Genomic DNA, 17,876 nt, shown 5'->3' with positions numbered 1-17,876 from the left:
ATGAAAGAGGTGATGGGACTCAAGCAATTTTTTTTACATTCATAACCAATGCAGCAAGCCCAGCAGCGCCAGGGATCTGAACTGCCAAGCTAGAGGTGGCAGGACTCAGCACTAGCAAGCCCAGGCACAAATTAAGCACCGAGTATCAAACAAGAGATAACAGCTGGATTTGGACACAGACAGATGCAAGAGCCCAACAGTGAGACAACACTAATCCGTGCCTTCCTCCCGGCGATTGCAATTGCTGGTGTTGTTTATGAAAGTCCATCTCCCAGCAGCCTGTTGGTTCAGATGGGTCATGTCCCTGGCAGGCACTGACCTCTCCATATCAAGGCTCACTCTGCAAACAGGCGCAGAGGCAGGCAACAACTTTGGGTGCTCACCTGGAGGATAACTTTAAGGCAGCGGGCTGGCCTCTGAGCTCTGCCTTTGGGGCACTGTGCCATAGGAGTATCAGGCCTGAAGCAGTTTCTCCGATCAAAGGTGCAGGCTCTCTGCAGACAGGCCTTCAGAGCTTGCCTCCACCGTGTGATTTCCCCCCAGGAATCTTGCAGGAAAGTCAAGACTTCGGTAAAGACACAGAGGAGGGAGCCAGTCCCACCCGCTGTTTCCCTCTGTTGATATCTCTACCAGCATCCTGGATAGGGAAACCTATAAGCGGAAGTGGCCCTCGGCGGGGTTCTGTTCCTGTCAGATGCTCCCTTTCATTCATTTCCGGCCCTTTGAACTTGGTCCGGCTTCCCAGTAGTTAGCACAATGAGTCCAGAGAGTGGCTGCAGTACAGGAAGTGCAGGCCTGTGTGTCAAGGGGTCGGAGACATTGCAGATGGGGTGAGGGGAGAGTCCCTGCTCTGTTCTGCTAGGTATAGCTGGGGCTCCTGAAGTGTCCTTTGCTTCCATGTTGCTGTGGCATGCAAGGCACAGCGTTGAAGCGAAAAGAGACACGTTATCCCATCACCACCACCACCGCCTTTAGGAACATCGCGATTTTCCTACAAGATTCCTCCAGCAAACTCACATCACATGGTATTTCTCTGGCCCCCTTCATCATATAACAGGATCTGAGCAGCTCAGTCATTACCATTTTTACCCTCATCTCCCCGCCCTCCAGGAGGGCAGTGCTATTATCTCCATTGTACAGATGGGGAACTGAAGCCTGGAGAGGACTAAAGGACTTGCCCAAGGTTATAAAGCTACTGTGGCAGAACAGGGAATTAAGCCCAGCTCTCCCAAGAACCAGGCTGGCACCTGACCACTGGACCCTCCCTCCTCTCACACGTGACACACAGGGAGCATCATCAACAACCCCATTTGACAGGCAACGAAGGCTCAGATAAAAGAAGTGACTTGTCCAAAAGCAGGCCCAGGATCCTAGTCTGGGGCTTCCAGCCTTGGGCTCCACCCTCTAGACTGCGCTGCCTGCCTCCCCCTTACAGAATTACACCTCACACTTTAAGACAATATTGGGCGGTGTTGCCCAGGTTGCTGCTGTGGAGATGGCAGCGTGCGTAGGGGAGGAATCTCTGAAAGAGAGAGGGGTGGTGGGTATCAAGTCAGAGCAAATAAGAAGCCTCGCACATTCTTAAAACCAGCAGCAAGCTGAGCCTGCTTGGAGATCAGAGACATTTCATTAAAACCCTTTTGCAGTGCCTATACTTTTGGTCCAAGGAGCTTGCAAAAGGCTTTGCCTGTGATATTTCTGAACCTGGCGTCTCCTGGGCACAGCTTGCACAGACAAGGGAGGGAAGCTCCATTTTCAGGTGCAGACCAGCTGAGCTCCTCATTCCACTGCTCTAAGGAAAAGGTTGGGTGGACGTGGGAGGTGAGAGCTAAGACACTGCACTCAGCAGTGCTATGACTGGCAAGCAAGTGGACAGGATAAAAATCAACGATTTCTTGGAAAAAAAATTAAATTGGATTTTATTTAAATCAGATTCTGGATTGTTATTTAAATGAGTAAACCTGACATTTGTATAAAATGCGTGACAACTGGTCTGTAATTTTTGCCTGCTTAGGAATTTACCAAGGAAAGTAGGTCACTTTTTTCCCAGTAAAGAACATTATAAACAGGTGCAACAGAACATCAACAAGAGAAGGCCTCCAGATATAAGGGGAGGGATAGCTCAGTGGTTTGAGCGTAGGCCTGCTAAACCCAGGGTTGTGAGCTCAGTCATTGAGGGGGCTACTTAGGGATCTGGGGCAAAATCAGTACTTGGTCCTGCTAATGAAGGCAGGGGGCTGGACTCAATGACCCTTCAGGGTCCCTTTCAGTTCTATAAGATAGGCATATCTCCATTTTTATTTTTATTTTAATTCCAGGGCTGAGCTAAAATCATGCATGGTGAAAACAGGAGACGTGGAGCCAGAAGTTAATGAATCAAAACTGATGTGTCAGACAGTAGGCCTAATTGGTGGACAAAATAACTGTTTTCCTTTGTGGGTCTTTAAAGAACAGAATTTTATTGAAGAACAAAGAAAAGGATGGGAGGGAGGAACAGACAGAGGCTACTAGAGCAAAAGCTTCACCATCACAGCTGCTGCCTGCACCCTTTCCTGAGACCTAGGCCTTTGTTATCCTGATCTTGAGAAATGTCCTGACCAAACCAGGCTAGAGAGAGAGACGCAGATGACACTACCAGCTCTGGGTTGATCCCAACCACCACCTAAGATGAGATGGGATCGGATTTAACAACAGCTCCAGCCCTGCTCAAATAACTCTCTTTTCCCTCAAACAACAATTATATCATCTTGGATACCAGCTAAGAGGCTGTCAAACAAGGGAGGGTCTTCTCTCTAAAACCTCTCTCCAGCTAAAGGGAACACAGGATGTTAGAACAAAACTCTTATTTACTACTTTGCATTGCAAAGGCTTTAACTGTTTTTCCTTCTTTTCTGCAATTTTAATAAAAGGTGAAAAGGCTGTTTAATGGTGTGTTTGCCATGGCTCAAAGCAGGTGGAGGTCTCTGTAGACCAAACCTCAAATCTTGTTTAACACTATTTAATGTTGGACAATGACTTGGTTACGCTAACACTCTCGGCCTATATGTTCATAGACCCATAGATATTAAGGTCAGGAGGGACAACTGTGATCATCTAGTCTGAGCACAGGCCAGAGAACTTCCCCAATATAATTCCTAGAGCAGAGCTTTCAGAAAAACATCCAATCTTGATTTAAAGATGGTCAGTGATGGAGAATCCACCACGACCTCTGATAAACAGTTCCAGTGGCTGCTCTCACAATTAAAGTTATATGCCTTATTTCCAGTCTGAATTTGTCTGACTTCAACTTCCAGCCATTGGATTGTGTTTTTTTTCTTTAAATTAGTGGAGATATCCTACCTCCTAGAACTGGAAGGGACCTTGAAAGGTCATCAAGTCCAGCTCCCTGCCTCCACTAGCAGGACCAAGTACTGGTTTTTGCCCCAGATGGCCCCCTCAAGGATTGAACTCACAACCCTGGGTTTAGCAGGCCAATGCTCAAACCACTGAGCTATCCCTCCCCCTGAAGAAATATGGAGATATACCTATCTCATAGAACTAGAAGTGACCCCAAATGGTCACTGAGTCCAGCCCCTGCCTTCACTAGCAGGAGCAAGTACTGATTTTGCCCCAGATCCCTAAATGGTCCCCTCAAGGATTGACCTCACAACCCTGGGTTTAGGAGGCTAATGCTTAAACCACTGAGCTATCCCTCTGCCCAAATATTAGACCTTCTCTGCTAGACTGAAGAGCCCATTATTAAATTTGTTCTCCAGGTAGACACTTGTAGACTGTGGTCAAGACTCCCTTTAACCTTTTCTTTGTTAAGATGAATAAATTGAGCTCTATCACTCTAAACTTTCAATCATTCTCGTGACTCTTCTCTGACCCCTCTCCAATTTATCAACATCCTTCTTGAATTATGGGCACAGAACTGGACATAGTGTTCCAGAAGTGATCACACCAGTGCCAGTGGGCCAGTTAAAGTTACAGTAGTTTTGATCTCTAAGTAAGATAGAAAAGTTTCTTTACGGAATAGCTGGCCAACTGTCAGTATTCCATGGCTGTCCCAGTCTTTGAAGCTCTCTGGTTTGCAATTTGGGATAAGAGCTGGATTATGTGGAATGGGTGTCACTGATGAGGGAAAAGAACTGCTCTTATCTCTGGTTCTATCCCAAACCCCCAGAGAAGCCTTTGCTAAAGGATTTGTCTAAATTTCTTGGAAGACTTTTTTATTAATCCATGGTAGCCTAGCAATGTTTACACTGTAGCAATTTTCTTGTTCGACGGGACCCACTGTTGGACTGGGTTACAGCATCCCCAGTCCACTTCTGCAGCGAGCTGGTTGGCCTGCTAGCACCATAGAATATCTGAAGCAGTTAGTCCATCCTGTTAACTGGGTCTGTACAAAGTATCTGCTTTCACTCTTTTTTTATTCCATATAAATTCTAAACAAGCGCTTCTGTATTTCTGCTAGGGTTTTATCTGGGATAATCACAGAAAGATTTTGAAACAAGATAGAGATCCTTAGCGGAACATTCATTTTTACTATTCTTCCCAACCAAGAAATTGCACACTGCCCCCAGCGTGCCAGAGCTTGGTTCATTGGCTGACAGAGTGATTTGACATTTAATCTTGGAGCAGTTTGAGGTTGTTTGAGATTTAAATTTCCAGGTACCTCATAGAAATCGTTACTTGTTTGTACTCAACTGTTTTCTAAAGGAGTGACTTTTCAGAGTCTGGCAAATTTACAGCTAGCGTTTCAGATTTGGCATCATTTATGATAAATATAGGCACTTTCCCAAAGTTCTCATTTCTTCAGAAACTAATTTTAGGAAAACATTTGGGTTAGATAATAATAATTGCATATCATCAGCATATAAGGCTCTTTTCTAGGGTGTCAGGACCAAGTTTTAAGCTAGAGCAGCTGTTGCTGTGGTTATCTCAACTTCTCTCTTCCTCAGAAGGACAGTTACCATCATCTTGGATTCCAGCTAAAAGACTGTCTTGCAAGAGGGGTTTTCCAAAACACTCTTTCCACCGAAAGGGAACAAGGGATGTTGTTAGAATGAAAGCCTGATTTAATAATTTGCATTGCAAAGGCTTTAGCTGTTTTTCCTCCTATTCTGTCTCTTTATTAGAAGGTTAAAAGGAGTTTTCATGGTGTGTTTGCCATGGTACTGAGCAGGTGGAGGTCGCTATATGCCAAAGCTTATTTAACACTGTTTATCGTTGGACAATGGCTGGGTTATGTTAACACCTTTAGCCCATATATTCCATCTAAATTAATACAACAGGGGTAAACTAATTATAACCTATTACAACATTTAAATAAAAAATAAACGTTAGGCCTTAAGAACAGCCATACTGGGTCAGACCAATGGTTCTATCTAGTCCAGTATTCTGGCTTCTGACAATGGCCAATGCCAGGTGCTTCAGAGGGAATGAACAGAACAGGGAATCATCAAGTGATCCATCCCCTGTCGCCTATTCCCAGTGTCTGGCAAACAGAGGCTAGAGACACCATCCCTGCCCATCCTGGCTAATAGCCACTGATGGACCTATCCTCCATGAATTTATCTAGCTCTGTTTTGAACCCTGCCATAGTCTTGGCCTTCACAACATCCTCTGTAAGGAGATCCACGCGTTCACTGTGAGTTGTGTGAAAAAATACTTCCTTTTGTATACGCTGAATCCGTGAGCCTCTAGCAAAAACCCTGCTTTTCTATACAAAGAATCGGGGCAAAACATCAAGCTTTTGAGGTCACGCTTTATAAATATTACACAATAGCAGTAAATAAGCAGTGTATCATTCACCATTTTCCGCCGTACTAAAGGTGTATAATTACTAAGAACCTGAAAATATTAAGCTATTCATTTATTTAAGCAATTATATATATAGTTATGGTATTCCCTCCTCGGAAGCAAAAAAGATGAACCAAATCTACTGTAAAGGTTTTATTTAATTGTAAATCAACACATTTTAAAAGGCTACGTCAAGCAGTAAAAAGGCGCCGTTCTTTAGAAAATAACTGACGTGCAAATGGGGAAGTTGATTACAACACATAATTTAAATGGAGGCTTTCCACTCGGTGATTTAAGTTGGGATTTAATTCAATCCAGGGACGTTGAGAGTCAGGACAGAAAGCAGAGGGTTTTAAAAAGGAATGAAGGGTTAAGAGATGAGATTGTTGTGGGAAGCTGCTAAAGCAGCAGCAGCGGCACGAGCAGATTTCTCCTTGCACAAGTGCGTGTGTGACTATGTATGAGAGAGAGAGATCAGTGCAGCTGCCCCACCATTATTTCTGAGATGACCCAGCAGAGGAAGGTGCCTGGGTTGGTATCTACTGGCTTTCAGTGGTGATGCCCCATACGCTGTTCTCCCAGAAAGAGGGAACAGATACATAGGGTGCTGCAGCACAACCCGAACCAGTCCAGCTGTGTTCAGATTATTATTATTTTATTGTATTGTGATGATAGCCCCTGCCCCACCAAGCCTACAATCTTCTCTGCATGGACATCAAAGAAAGTCACTTACAGGCTGTTTTATTTTTCTTTCCTTCTGCCTGTCGACCTGTATCTATTTATTAACTGACAGGGTCAGTTATTTAAGCAGTTTACCCCGCTCTTTCACTGGGAAGGTAGATGCAGAAAAATTGGTGATGTAGCTTTAGACAAAAGCAGGTACATTCATTCAGGGGAGTCCTAGGGCCGGTGTTAGACAGGAGCGGCAGCTAGATGATCATAATGGTCCCTTCTGGCCTTAACCTCTATGAATGTAGGAAGATCACTAAAAAGGCTAAATCTCCTGTTTGTCACAAAAAAACCAAAGTAAAACGTCACCTGGGCCTGCTGGTGTCTCAGCCTCCTGTGCATTAGAGTCTGAACACATCATCCAAAGAGTTCCTGGGTTCTCCCCAAACCAGGCACTCACTAGCATTGCTTGGCAGTCATTTTCCAAGACAGCCTGTTCTCAGTCAGACACCTCTACAAGCAGTAAGAACTTGCCAAGAGCTCAGCATGCTGGGTGCACATTGGGGACTGAGTTCTTTGGAACATCTGCCCCTGGCTATGCTTGGGAATCTTGCCCTGAGCTGTACTGAAAATCATGGTCGGGGGAGTGCTTAGAAAGCATGAAGGAAGGTTATTCCCCTGTTTTGAACCATGCGTTCCATTCCCAAGCAAAGAGTTCTTCTCTGCACTGATTTGGCCTTGGATCTGTGAATGCAAACTTTGGAGTGAGACATGCACCCAGCCAAGTAGAGACAGAAGCCGGGCGTTTTACCCCGAGCAGCCAAGCCACTGCTGATCCCTGCCCACCAGCTCTGTGGGTCAGCTCTGGCTGCAGAGTGTGTCCATGCTGCAAATATCCCCAGTTTGTCTTACAGGCACGAGGTTCAGCATGTTCTAAAGCGACCAAGGCATCTGATTAACATTTGGATCACTTCACACGTGGCTTCTTACGCAGCAAAAAATGGGAGCCAGGCAAGGAAAGCACTCAGCACTCTGGGTTCCCTCACATCTGCTGCTCTGCTCCTTGATTTAATTTGATCACGCAGGTTTCTGGGAAAGTGCATTGTGGGGGAGGAGGGGCACAGAGTTGAACCAGGAGCTTTAGCTTTAATCACTGAGTTAACGCTCAGGAGTCTATTTGCTTTTGCAAAACAAAGCATTTCCCAGTGCGCCAGCCTGCCTATTTTATAGTGGTAACTGCAAAGTCTGCCTGCCCTGCTAGGTGAGCACTAGTCTGCAGAACAGAAAATACTAGGCATTGTGGGTAGCGATAATATGCTACCTTGCTGTGGGGCTTCCATCTGAGGAGCTTTTGTGAAATAACCCTGTGAGCTAGCTGGGTGTTATCACCATTTTGCAGGTGCGGATAACAGAGGCAGAGGAGGTCAAGTCAAACTGTTCAAACATGGGGCCAAATTCAGTCCATTCATGTTGTTCTCTCATCTGGCCAGTGGTCCCTACTGGAGCATAACTTCCCCATTGCCAGTAAATGGCTGAATGTGAAGAGCCCTCCTGAAGCCAAGTGACTCCACTACTCTGGGGTCTGAAAAACAAGCAGAACCCTGAACAGAAGCCCCAGAACTCAGGCAGACGCTGATTTTGGCTGAAGACCAGCATGGCTGCTTGCACGAAGATGGAGCTGAGGTGCTGGCCAAAGACCCAGTGCTCCTGCTCCACTCACAGGGAGTCAGCAGCATCAGACAAGCATTCCCCATCTGCTACCAGCGCGCCTGCCCTGCCAACAAACACAGAGCCGGTGCTTGCTGTGGGAGCTGCTGATAGGAGCTAGGGCTCTAGGACAATTTAAGAACAAACAGAACAGCTGAAAGGGTTGGCCTTATTGCCTTTCAGCAGACAAGGTGGATGCTGCTTGTCAGAGCCCCACCTTGCCACTGATGTCCACCAAGCAACTGCCCTGCCTTGGGCGGTCAGTGACAGTGGTCCATGCTGGAAACCTCCCTTCCTCAGAGCTACTCTGCTTAACTTATCTTCAGTACTTATATGCAGTGGCGGATTTAGAATTAGTAGGGCCCTATACCTAGCTTCATTTTTGGGGCCTCTCCTTGGGACCCAGCCAAGAAAAAGAACACTCCCTCTTATCTCCCCCCCGTCCTCGTTTTTCATTCTTTTTTTCCTTCACCCTCCTCCTATAAGTAATAGGAAATAAATGAAAATAAAGTGAGGTACCTTGATTGTTTTTTGTAGTCTAACTTATTTTTCCACAGACCACTTGAAAAATTGCTGAGGGTGTCAGCGGACCACTTAATGATCTTTCCAAATACTGTTCATACCATTAGCTAGCTATTGTAAAGAGCTTTGGATAAGAGCGCTTTATAAAAAAATGTAAAAAAACATTGGGGTCTAGCCAGGACTTAGGGTATGGGACAGGGCTCAGGATGGGGGTGCAGGGTCTGGGAGGAAGTTAGGGTGCAGGAGCAGGCTGGGGGGTGCAGGGTCTGTCCAGGAGCTAGGGTGAGGGAACGGGCTCAGGACTGGGGCAGGCGGTTCAGGTGTGGAGCGCTTACATGGGGCAGCTCCCGTTTGGTGCGAGGGGTGCAGGTGGGATTGTGGGGGGGGGAGGTGTGTGCGCAGGAGTCAGGGAGGGCAGGGGGCTGGGGGTGCAGGCTGGGGTCATGGGGGTGCCCCCAGCCCCCTGCCCTGAGTGGCTCATGGCAGGGGGCTGGGAGGGGTATATGTAGAGGGAGTGCAGGGACCCCACCTTTGCTCCACCCTGCCCTGATTCCACCCACTTCCCCAAGGCCCAGTCCCCACCTCTTCTCCACCTCCTCCCCTGAGAGCATTGTGGCCTCACTCCTCCCCCTCCCTCCCAGACTTACCTGAGCATCGGCAAACAGCTGTTTGGTGGCGGGAGAATCACTGGGAGGGAGAGGGAGGGGCGGGAATGTGGCACGCTCAGGGAGGAGGTGTGGGAGTGGGGAGCTTAGCTGCCGGTGAATGCGGAGCCTGCAGCAGGAGCCCCAGGAGCTGGCAGGACCAAGCTTCTGCCCTACAGCTGCCTGGCCCTGGGGGCTCCTGCCAGGGCACTCTGTGTTTCACTGTAAATCCGCCTCTGCTTATATGGCTCCTACTACTGTAGTATCTGAGCCCCACCCAGTCTGGAACAATATTAGGTGCTATTATCCCCTCTGTACAGATGGGGAAGTGAGGCACAGAGAGAAACTAAGTGACTTTCCCAAGGTCATCTAGGAAGGCTGTGGCGCAGCAAGAATTAAACTCAAGTCTCCAAGTTCCCAGACTAGCTCGCACATCACTTGGCCATCCTTCCAGCATAGCCAACAGCCTGATCGTGGCTAACAGCATGATCCAGCAAGGGCTGGTTCATCAGCCACCTGTGCCATGCTCACGCTGGAAGACAGCCTGCTTTCTCCGCCTGGAAGACAATGCCTGCTTGCACTGCGTGCTCTGCCTTTGACCTGTCAGTCCCGAGTCCTCCCCAGCCCAATGGGACGGAGGTAAAAAGAGATGAGAAACAGCTAGTGCCGAGAAAGTCAGAGCTGAGCCCACCCTGCTGTGTGACAGGGTGGCGGCATGTTTCTCCAGAATCCTATCACAGGGTATGTCTACACTACAGGATTATTCTGATTTTACAGAAACCAGTTTTTTAAAACAAATTGTATAAACTTGACTGCACGCGGCCACACTAAGCACATTAATTCGGTGGTGTGCGTCCATGTACCAAGGCTAGTGTCGATTTCCGGAGCATTGCACTGTGGGTAGCTATCCCATAGCTGTCCCATAGTTCCCGCAGTCTCTCCTGCCCATTGAAATTCTGGGTTGAGATCCCAATGCAAAAACAGTGTCGCGGGTGATTCTCGGTAAATGTCGTCACTCAATCCTTCCTCTGTGAAAGCAACATCAGACAATCATTTTGTGCCCTTCTTCCCTGGATTGCCCTGGCAGACGCCATAGCATGGCAACCATGGAGCCCGTTTAGCCTTTTGTCACTGTCATCGTATGTGTACTGGATGCTGCTGACAGACGCGGTACTGCAGTGCTACACAGCAGCGTTCATTTGCCTTTGCAAGGTAGCAGAGACGGTTACTATCCCCATTGCACCATCTGCAACTGTAAATTGGCGATGAGATGACGGTTATCAGTCATTTTGCACCGTTTGCAATTGGAAATTGGCGATGACGGTTATCAATCCTTTTGTACCGTCTGCTGCTGCTATGGGTGCTTCCGGCTGGCCTACTGAGGTCGTCCGAGGGCGCATGGACAAAAATGGGAATGACTCCCCGGGTCATTCCCTTCTTTATGTTTTGTCTAAAAATAGAGTCAGTCCTGCCTAGAATATGGGACAAGTGTACTAGAGAACCAGAGAGCACAGCCGTTCCGTGTTACAGCCCCAGAGATCCCGCAGAAATGATGAGCTGCATGCCATTCTAGGGGGTGCCCCTTCAACAACCCCACCCATTGCTTCCCTCCTCCCCCAACCCTCCTAGGCTACCGTGGCAGTTATCCCCCCATTTGTGTGATGAAGTAATAAAGAATGCAGGAATAAGAAACACTGACTTTTTAGTAAGATAAAATGAGGGAGAGGCAGCCTCCAGCTGCTATGATAGTCCAGGCAGGACATTAAAGGGTGGGGAGGAGAGGAGCGCAGCCTCCCGCTGCTATGATAGTCCAGGCAGTACAGAATCTTCATTAGACTTGAAAGTGGGGGCTGATGGAGCTCAGCCTCCAGCTGCTATGATGAGGACGGATTTCAATCCTTTTGTACCGTCTGCCAGGAATGACCGGGAGTCATTCCCATTTTTGCACAGGTGCACCCAGCCGACCTCACCGAGGCCAGCCAGGAGCACTCACTGGCTGATGATGAGGACGGATATCAGTCATTTTACACCATCTGCCACCAGGGAGGGGATGCTGCTGTTCAGCGCTGCAGCACCCCATCTACCAGCATGCAGTAGACATAGGGTGACATTGAAAAAAGGCGAGAAACTATTTTTTCCCCTTTTCTTTCGGAGGTGGGGAGGGGAGTGGGTAAATTGATGACATACACTCTGAAACACCCGGGAAAATGTTTTTGACCCTTCAGGCATTGGGAGCTCAGCCAAGAATGCAAATGCTTTTTGGAGACTACGGGGACTGTGGGATAGCTGGAGTCCTCAGTCCCCCCTCCCTTTCTCCATGAGCGTCCATTTGATTCTGTGCTGAGTCCCTGCTGTGGACTCTGTATCATAGCCTGGAGATTTTTTCAAATGCTTTGGCATTTCATCTTCGGTCATGGAGCTCTGATAGAACAGATTTGTTTCCCCATACAGCGATCAGATCTAGTATCTCCCGTATGGTCCATGCTGGAGCTCTTTTTGGATTTGGGACTGCATGGCCACCCGTGCTGATCAGCGCTCCATGCTGGGCAAACAGGAAATGAAATTCAAAAGTTCGCGGGGCTTTTCCTGTCTACCTGGCCAGTGCATCCGAGTTCAGATTGCTTTCCATAGCGATCACAATGGTGCACTGTGGGATACTGCCCAGAGGCCAATACTGTCGAATTGCGGCCACACTAACCCTAATCCAACACGGCAATACCAATTTCAACGTTACTCCCCTCGTCGGGGAGGAGTACAGAAATCGGTTTTAAGAGCCCTTTATATCGATATAAAGGGCTTCGTTGTGTGGACGGGTGCAGGGTTAATTCAGTTTAACACTGCTAAATTTGGTTTAAACACGTAGTGTAGACCAGGCCACAGCCTGATTCTCTGCTCTCTAGTGTCTTGGTGCCTGAAATGCCAGACACAGGCCCCTGGGCTAGCAGCCCTCCCTGTGGCTTCCCAAATGCCAGCTGGGGCATAGAGGCATGGGGCTTATGCTCTGAATGTCTCCAAACTGCCCTTCCTGACTCACACCCCCTTTAGAAGGCACCTATTCCTCTGCCCTATCCCACAAGCCAATCACAGCCCGCTCACCCCTGGCACTGGCCGAGCCAGGCTACACAGGGCAGGGACACTGCCCGGCACTTTATCGCCATACTTCTCCCAAGCAGCCTGATCTGCAGAGATGCTGAGCACCCAGGTGTGCCGATCAACTCCGCTGACCCAGGGGTCAAGCTGGGCAGCTGCGCCACTGTAGCTGCTGACTGCAGCAAGAGGAAGGGCTCTCCCGTCAGCAGAGTTCATCCACCACCCCGAGAGGCAGTAGAAGTCATTCGTCTACCTCGTACCGTCTGCACTGGGTTGGCTTAACAACATTGCTGAGGTGTGTGGATTTTTCACACCCCTCCCTGAGTATTGTAGCTGGGTCAACCTGTCCTTAGCATCATCCTGATCAATGGTGCTTAAAGGTGCAAGTTCCAGACCCAGTAAGAATATTTTTGGAGTAATATTAACAGCTGGGAGTGGGGGTTACACAGTGATAAACCAGGTATAAAATTATACCTGGTTCTAGCTCAGAAAAAATCTTTTATAAACATTTCTCAGAGTAGCAGCCGTGTTAGTCTGTATCCGCAAAAAGAACAGGAGTACTTGTGGCACCTTAGAGACTAACAAATCTATTTGAGCATAAGCTTTCGTGGACTACAGCCCACTTCTTCGGATGCATGGAATGGAACATATATTGAGGAGATATATATATATACACATACAGAGAGCATGAAAAGGTGGGAGTTGCCTCTCAGAGTTGGTAAGACAACCCCCACCTTTTCATTCACCCTCCTGAGAAGGCCTAGAGATCGTCTTTTAGTTCCGTGCTTGTGCAGCGCCTTGCACATGGGGCTCCTGGCCGCCCGTGGCTGGGGTTCCTAAGTGCTACCGCAATAGAAATTAATAATAATATGGAATAACAACGGTCATATCATCAGGTATCCAAAAGTGCGGTCAGAGCTCAATTTGGTGGAGGGGAGAGTACAGCTCTCAGATGGGAGGGGTGCATGGATACTGCCTTAGGAAGGCTGTTAGATAGGAGATGGGCAAGCTGCAGGGACAAACCTGGTGCTGGAATTTCAACTGTGCATCCCTCAGTTGCAGTGTTTAAATTCTTACCTCCTGGCCAAACTGTGGCCAATTTTTTTTTTAAATGTGGGATAAATAGAACATTCTTATAAAAGGAGAAAGCCAGTCTGGAATAATCAGGCCATCATGCTCACCTCAAGAGCTGGGGGGTGGGGGTAGGGGGTGTTGCTTGCAGAGGGGATGGTAGCTCTGCCAGGATACCCTGTCTAAACAGTCCAAAAAAGCAAACGCTGGCTGTTCAGCTGGGTTGCGGCCACAGAAGGTCCATACAGTGTAGAGATAAGTTTGCGGAAGATTATAATTTAGAGACGTTCCCTCATAAGAGACAGTATGATGAATATAGGAGTTTAGAGCTGTGCCCAGCGAGTGGGGGAGGCGGGGGGGAGGCGCAGAATCCAGTGTAACTGTGCAGAGCGGTTCACCACAGATGCTCTCTAGTTTGTTTTATTAAAAGTTTTATTCCTTACTCATTCAGCACTTTGTTGCTTAATGAACCCCAAGATCATTACTTGCTGTCACAAGTGCCGAATGAGAAGGAAACCGCAACTAATAAGAGAAAAAACAGAGAAAGCTGAATCATTGGGGATCCTTAAAGAAGTGATTATTAAAGGGTGGCCTGTAGAAATAAGCAATTGCAGTCCAAGTAGGAGAGACCATTGGAACTGCGGGCCTGAGCTTGCTGTGATAGATGGGGTGATTTTCCTGGGCAGTAAGGTTGTAAGTCCAATGAACCCCTGAAAAGAGATGCTACAGAAGATCCATGAGAGTCATTTAAGAATTGAGAAGTCCAAACAACGAGCATGAGAGGTGCTGTATTGGCCGCGGATCAACCACAACATTACTAATGTGGTAGGAAACTGCTTTTCATGCTTGAAATACAAGCCATGCCAACAGGCAGAGCTGCTGAGACCTCACCCAGTTCCACAAAGGCCTTATGAGAAGGTCAGCTTTGACCTATCCACTTGGCAATCAAAGGATTCTTTAATAGTCACAGCTTATTATTCTCTGTATCCAGAAATTTGCACACTGCACATTACTAACAGCAAGTCAGTGATAGCTGGCATGAAGGGAATCTTCTCCAGACATGGAATTGCAGATGAAGTCTTTAGTGCTAATGGTTCTAGGGTGACCAGATGTCCTGATTTTATAGGGACAGTCCTGATATTTGGGGCTTTTTCCTATATAGGCTCCTATTACCTCCCACTCCCATTCCAATTTTTCACACTTGCTATCTGATCACCCTAAATGGTTCACAATTTTCCAGTGCAGATTTAGGCAATCTGTCATAGATTGGGATTTCCATCACAAAACATCAAGCCCAAATTACCCCCAATCAAACGGGCTTGTGGAAAGGTCAATACGGACAGTAACGCACTCTTTAAAAAGATTTTTGACAGTGGGGTGATTTGTATAAAGCATTAGTAGTTTACTAAAGTACGCCCCTGGAGAATGGCTTTTCTCCAGCTCATCTGGTAATGGGAAGAAGGATCAGATCTAATGTACCAATCACTGATAACTTGCTGAAATCTCATGAGAATGAAACCATGCAGAAGATGAAAGAAAATCAGAAGTGGAAGCTGAATTATTTTGACAAAGGGGCCCATCTCTTTACCCAGGTGATAGAGTATGCCTGAGGAATCACACGTCTAATATTTGGGGCCAAAGGGATACTATTAAAGAACGGCTGCATCCAAGTTTTTATGTAGTCCAGACAGACAAGGGGGACACATTTTGATCAAAGGGATCTATGAGTAATCCAAGAAAGTTCCAACACATTGACAGCTATGTGGACTCTGGCATTTCCCAACTGACTAATCCTTTATCATCAACAGACAAAGGAGAAACTGGCAAGGAACAAGATAACAACTAATGAAAGGCTAATACCGAGAAGATCAGACAGGGAGATAAAACCGCCTGAAAGACAGAGAGACTTGCTAACCTGCCTGGAGAAAGGGAAAGTGAGTTGTAAAGACTCACTCCAGAGAGATATTAGACAGTTGTTAGCCGTTTATTTATATACGTGTGTATTCAAGAACTAATTGTTTTTTTCTTTAAGAGGGAAGATGCAGAGAGATGTTTGTGGAAGATTATAATGTAGAGATGCTCCCTCATGAGGGTCAGTATGATGACTCAAGGAGTTTAGAGATGTGCCCTGGAAGCTGGGTGGAGAACCCAGAGTAGCTGTGCACAGCTGTTCACCACAGATGTGTCTAGTTTGTTTTATTCAAAGTTTTATTCTTTTCTCATTCACTGCTTTGTTGCTTAATGAACCCCATGATCACTATGTGCAGCATGGTCTGGGGGTGCCACCCCTCTCCCTCTGCCAAGCCCTGGGAAAAAACAGCAGAGAGGAGCTAGCCAGGGACTCCAATCAGTAGGAGCAGAAGCAGCCAAAGCAGGAACCTCAGGACATTCAGAGAACTTCCTACAGTACATATGCATCTAGAAGCCACACATCTATGCACCCCATTTAGCAACCACACAGCTCCCCACCCTCTATGCATAGCCAGCCCCTCTACCCAGCTCCCATGCCACCATGTGTTTCAGGGTCTCTGCTGTGAAAAGGCCATGAAGCCTGGCAGCCCAAGTGCACCAGGGGAGCAGCGGAGAAGTGAAGGGGTTAAACATCTCCTATCAGCGCTACAGAGTTCAAACAAAGGGCATTCCCTGATTTATACCCCACATTCTGCCCAGGCACAAGATGATGGCAATTAGACATCACTCACTACGGGATTGGCTCTGTCAGCAAACAAAATAGCCAGGAAGAAGAGTCTCAACAGTTCCTAACTTCTGGAGCATCTCCCTAGCCAATGCTTCCTCTGGGAAGCAGTTCTGCCCCAGGACAGAGAGGGGAGCAGGTGGCAAGCGCTGATTAGAACACTGGCTCTCTCTCTGCCTCAAGGCAGCACCAGCACTGGCCCCTCAGGAGCCCCCACAGAGCACGGGCACCAGATTCGCTGGGGGCTTTGGATGCCCCAGAGCCTTTATAATCAGACACTGGGTTTCCATGCCCCACTCTGAGCCAGGAGTCAAGCCCGGGCTGTCTTCACATTCCTGCTGTCTGAAGCATGCCACTGTCATGCAGCTAATCCTCTCTCTAGTGGCGCTCAGCTCCAGGGCACACTTCTTTGTTCTGTGCTGGCGTGGGAGTGTGTGGGGCAGTGGGGGCGGGGGTCAGGCATTACATAGCCACGTGGTGCAAGGCACATGGCAACAGGAGCACAATTCGCAGGCACATTCTAAATAAACACATCCCTGGAGGAAGTGTTGAAGCAAAGTGTTAAGTGTGTGGGCAGGCCAGAGTAGAGCAAGCAGCTCTGTATCAGGTACAGCTTCTGGGCCTCTTCTCCCCACAGCATCTAGGGCAGCCGGTCACTGCCAGCACCCCTTGTGGAGCTGGACACATTCACTGCCGTCATGATCACTACGGGCTGGCCTTTCTATGTGGCAGGTGTGTACACTATGATGGACAGACAGACCCCCTGGCCATCCAGCCCTTAAAGCGTGTTGGAGACATGAGGGGGTTGGAGACATCAGAGTGGCCCTGCTACTGCAGAGGGAGCTGGGGTGTTCCTGATCTCAGCCAGGATCATAGATGGACCCGTCTTCATGCTGCCAGCAGCAGTGTCCTGGCTCCATCACAAGGTGACAGCAGAGGCTCTGCTGTGCTCAGGGGATTTCCTACCTTAGGGGGATCTTCACACGCAGGTAACGATCCACAGCGATAGCCAGCAGAGCCAGGATGGAGCTTTCGGTGAGGATGAGGACGGGGCAGGCCACCATCAGGCAGGTGTAGAACTCCATCCGCGGCCCAATGTTGATAACGACGGCGAGTGGGATGACCAGGGTGCCCACCGCCACATCAGCCACGGCCAGCGAGACGATGAAGCTGAAGGTGGCATCCTGCAGAGCCTGGTTCTTCTTGACAGCCCAGATCACCAGGATGTTCCCTGGCACGGACACTAAGGCAATCAGCACTTCGATGGTGATGTAGGCAGCCTGGAAGGCAGAGACGAACTGTGCCATAGTGCCCTGGTCCCCACTGAAGACAGGGCCCATCGGCCACCTGCAAGCACATAGGGAAGACAGTTACTCCTGGCATTAGCATTATGCCTAGCCCACCAACTGGAGAGCAGCTGTGAGGACAGAAACCCTCACCTGTCTGCCCCCTTGCTGGCCAACTCCCTCACCGTCCCCTCCACCAGCCACCACCTCTCTGGCCATCCCTCCCTCACTGTACACTCACCCTCCAGCCAGCCACCGCCTCTCCCACTTGTCCACCCCCCCTTGTTGGCCCACCTCCTCTCACTTGTCCACCCCTTCCCCACCTGTACACCTCCCAACTGTCCACTCCTCCCCCACCTGTCCACCCCCCTTCCAACTGTCCACCCAACCCGCCCCCCCCCCCCAGCT

The 17,876-nt window shown here is 48.4% G+C and overlaps 1 protein-coding gene across 3 annotated transcripts in view; it reads right to left on the bottom strand.

The window, feature by feature from the left end:
• ADORA1 (adenosine A1 receptor) overlaps positions 1–17,876 on the bottom strand; it is an 87,215-nt gene that overhangs the window by 59,662 nt on the left and 9,677 nt on the right. For all 3 annotated transcript variants that reach the window (XM_030561142.1, XM_030561144.1, XM_030561143.1), the window contains exon 2: positions 17,149–17,529. In XM_030561142.1, coding sequence (XP_030417002.1) covers positions 17,149–17,529 — 381 coding nt within the window. The remainder of the gene's footprint in view (positions 1–17,148; positions 17,530–17,876) is intronic.

Source organism: Gopherus evgoodei, chromosome 4 (genome assembly GCF_007399415.2).
Source record: "Gopherus evgoodei ecotype Sinaloan lineage chromosome 4, rGopEvg1_v1.p, whole genome shotgun sequence".
NCBI lineage: Eukaryota > Metazoa > Chordata > Testudines > Testudinidae > Gopherus > Gopherus evgoodei.
The sequence above is the reverse complement of the archived record's forward strand: the minus strand, read 5'-3'. Positions and strand labels throughout refer to the sequence as shown.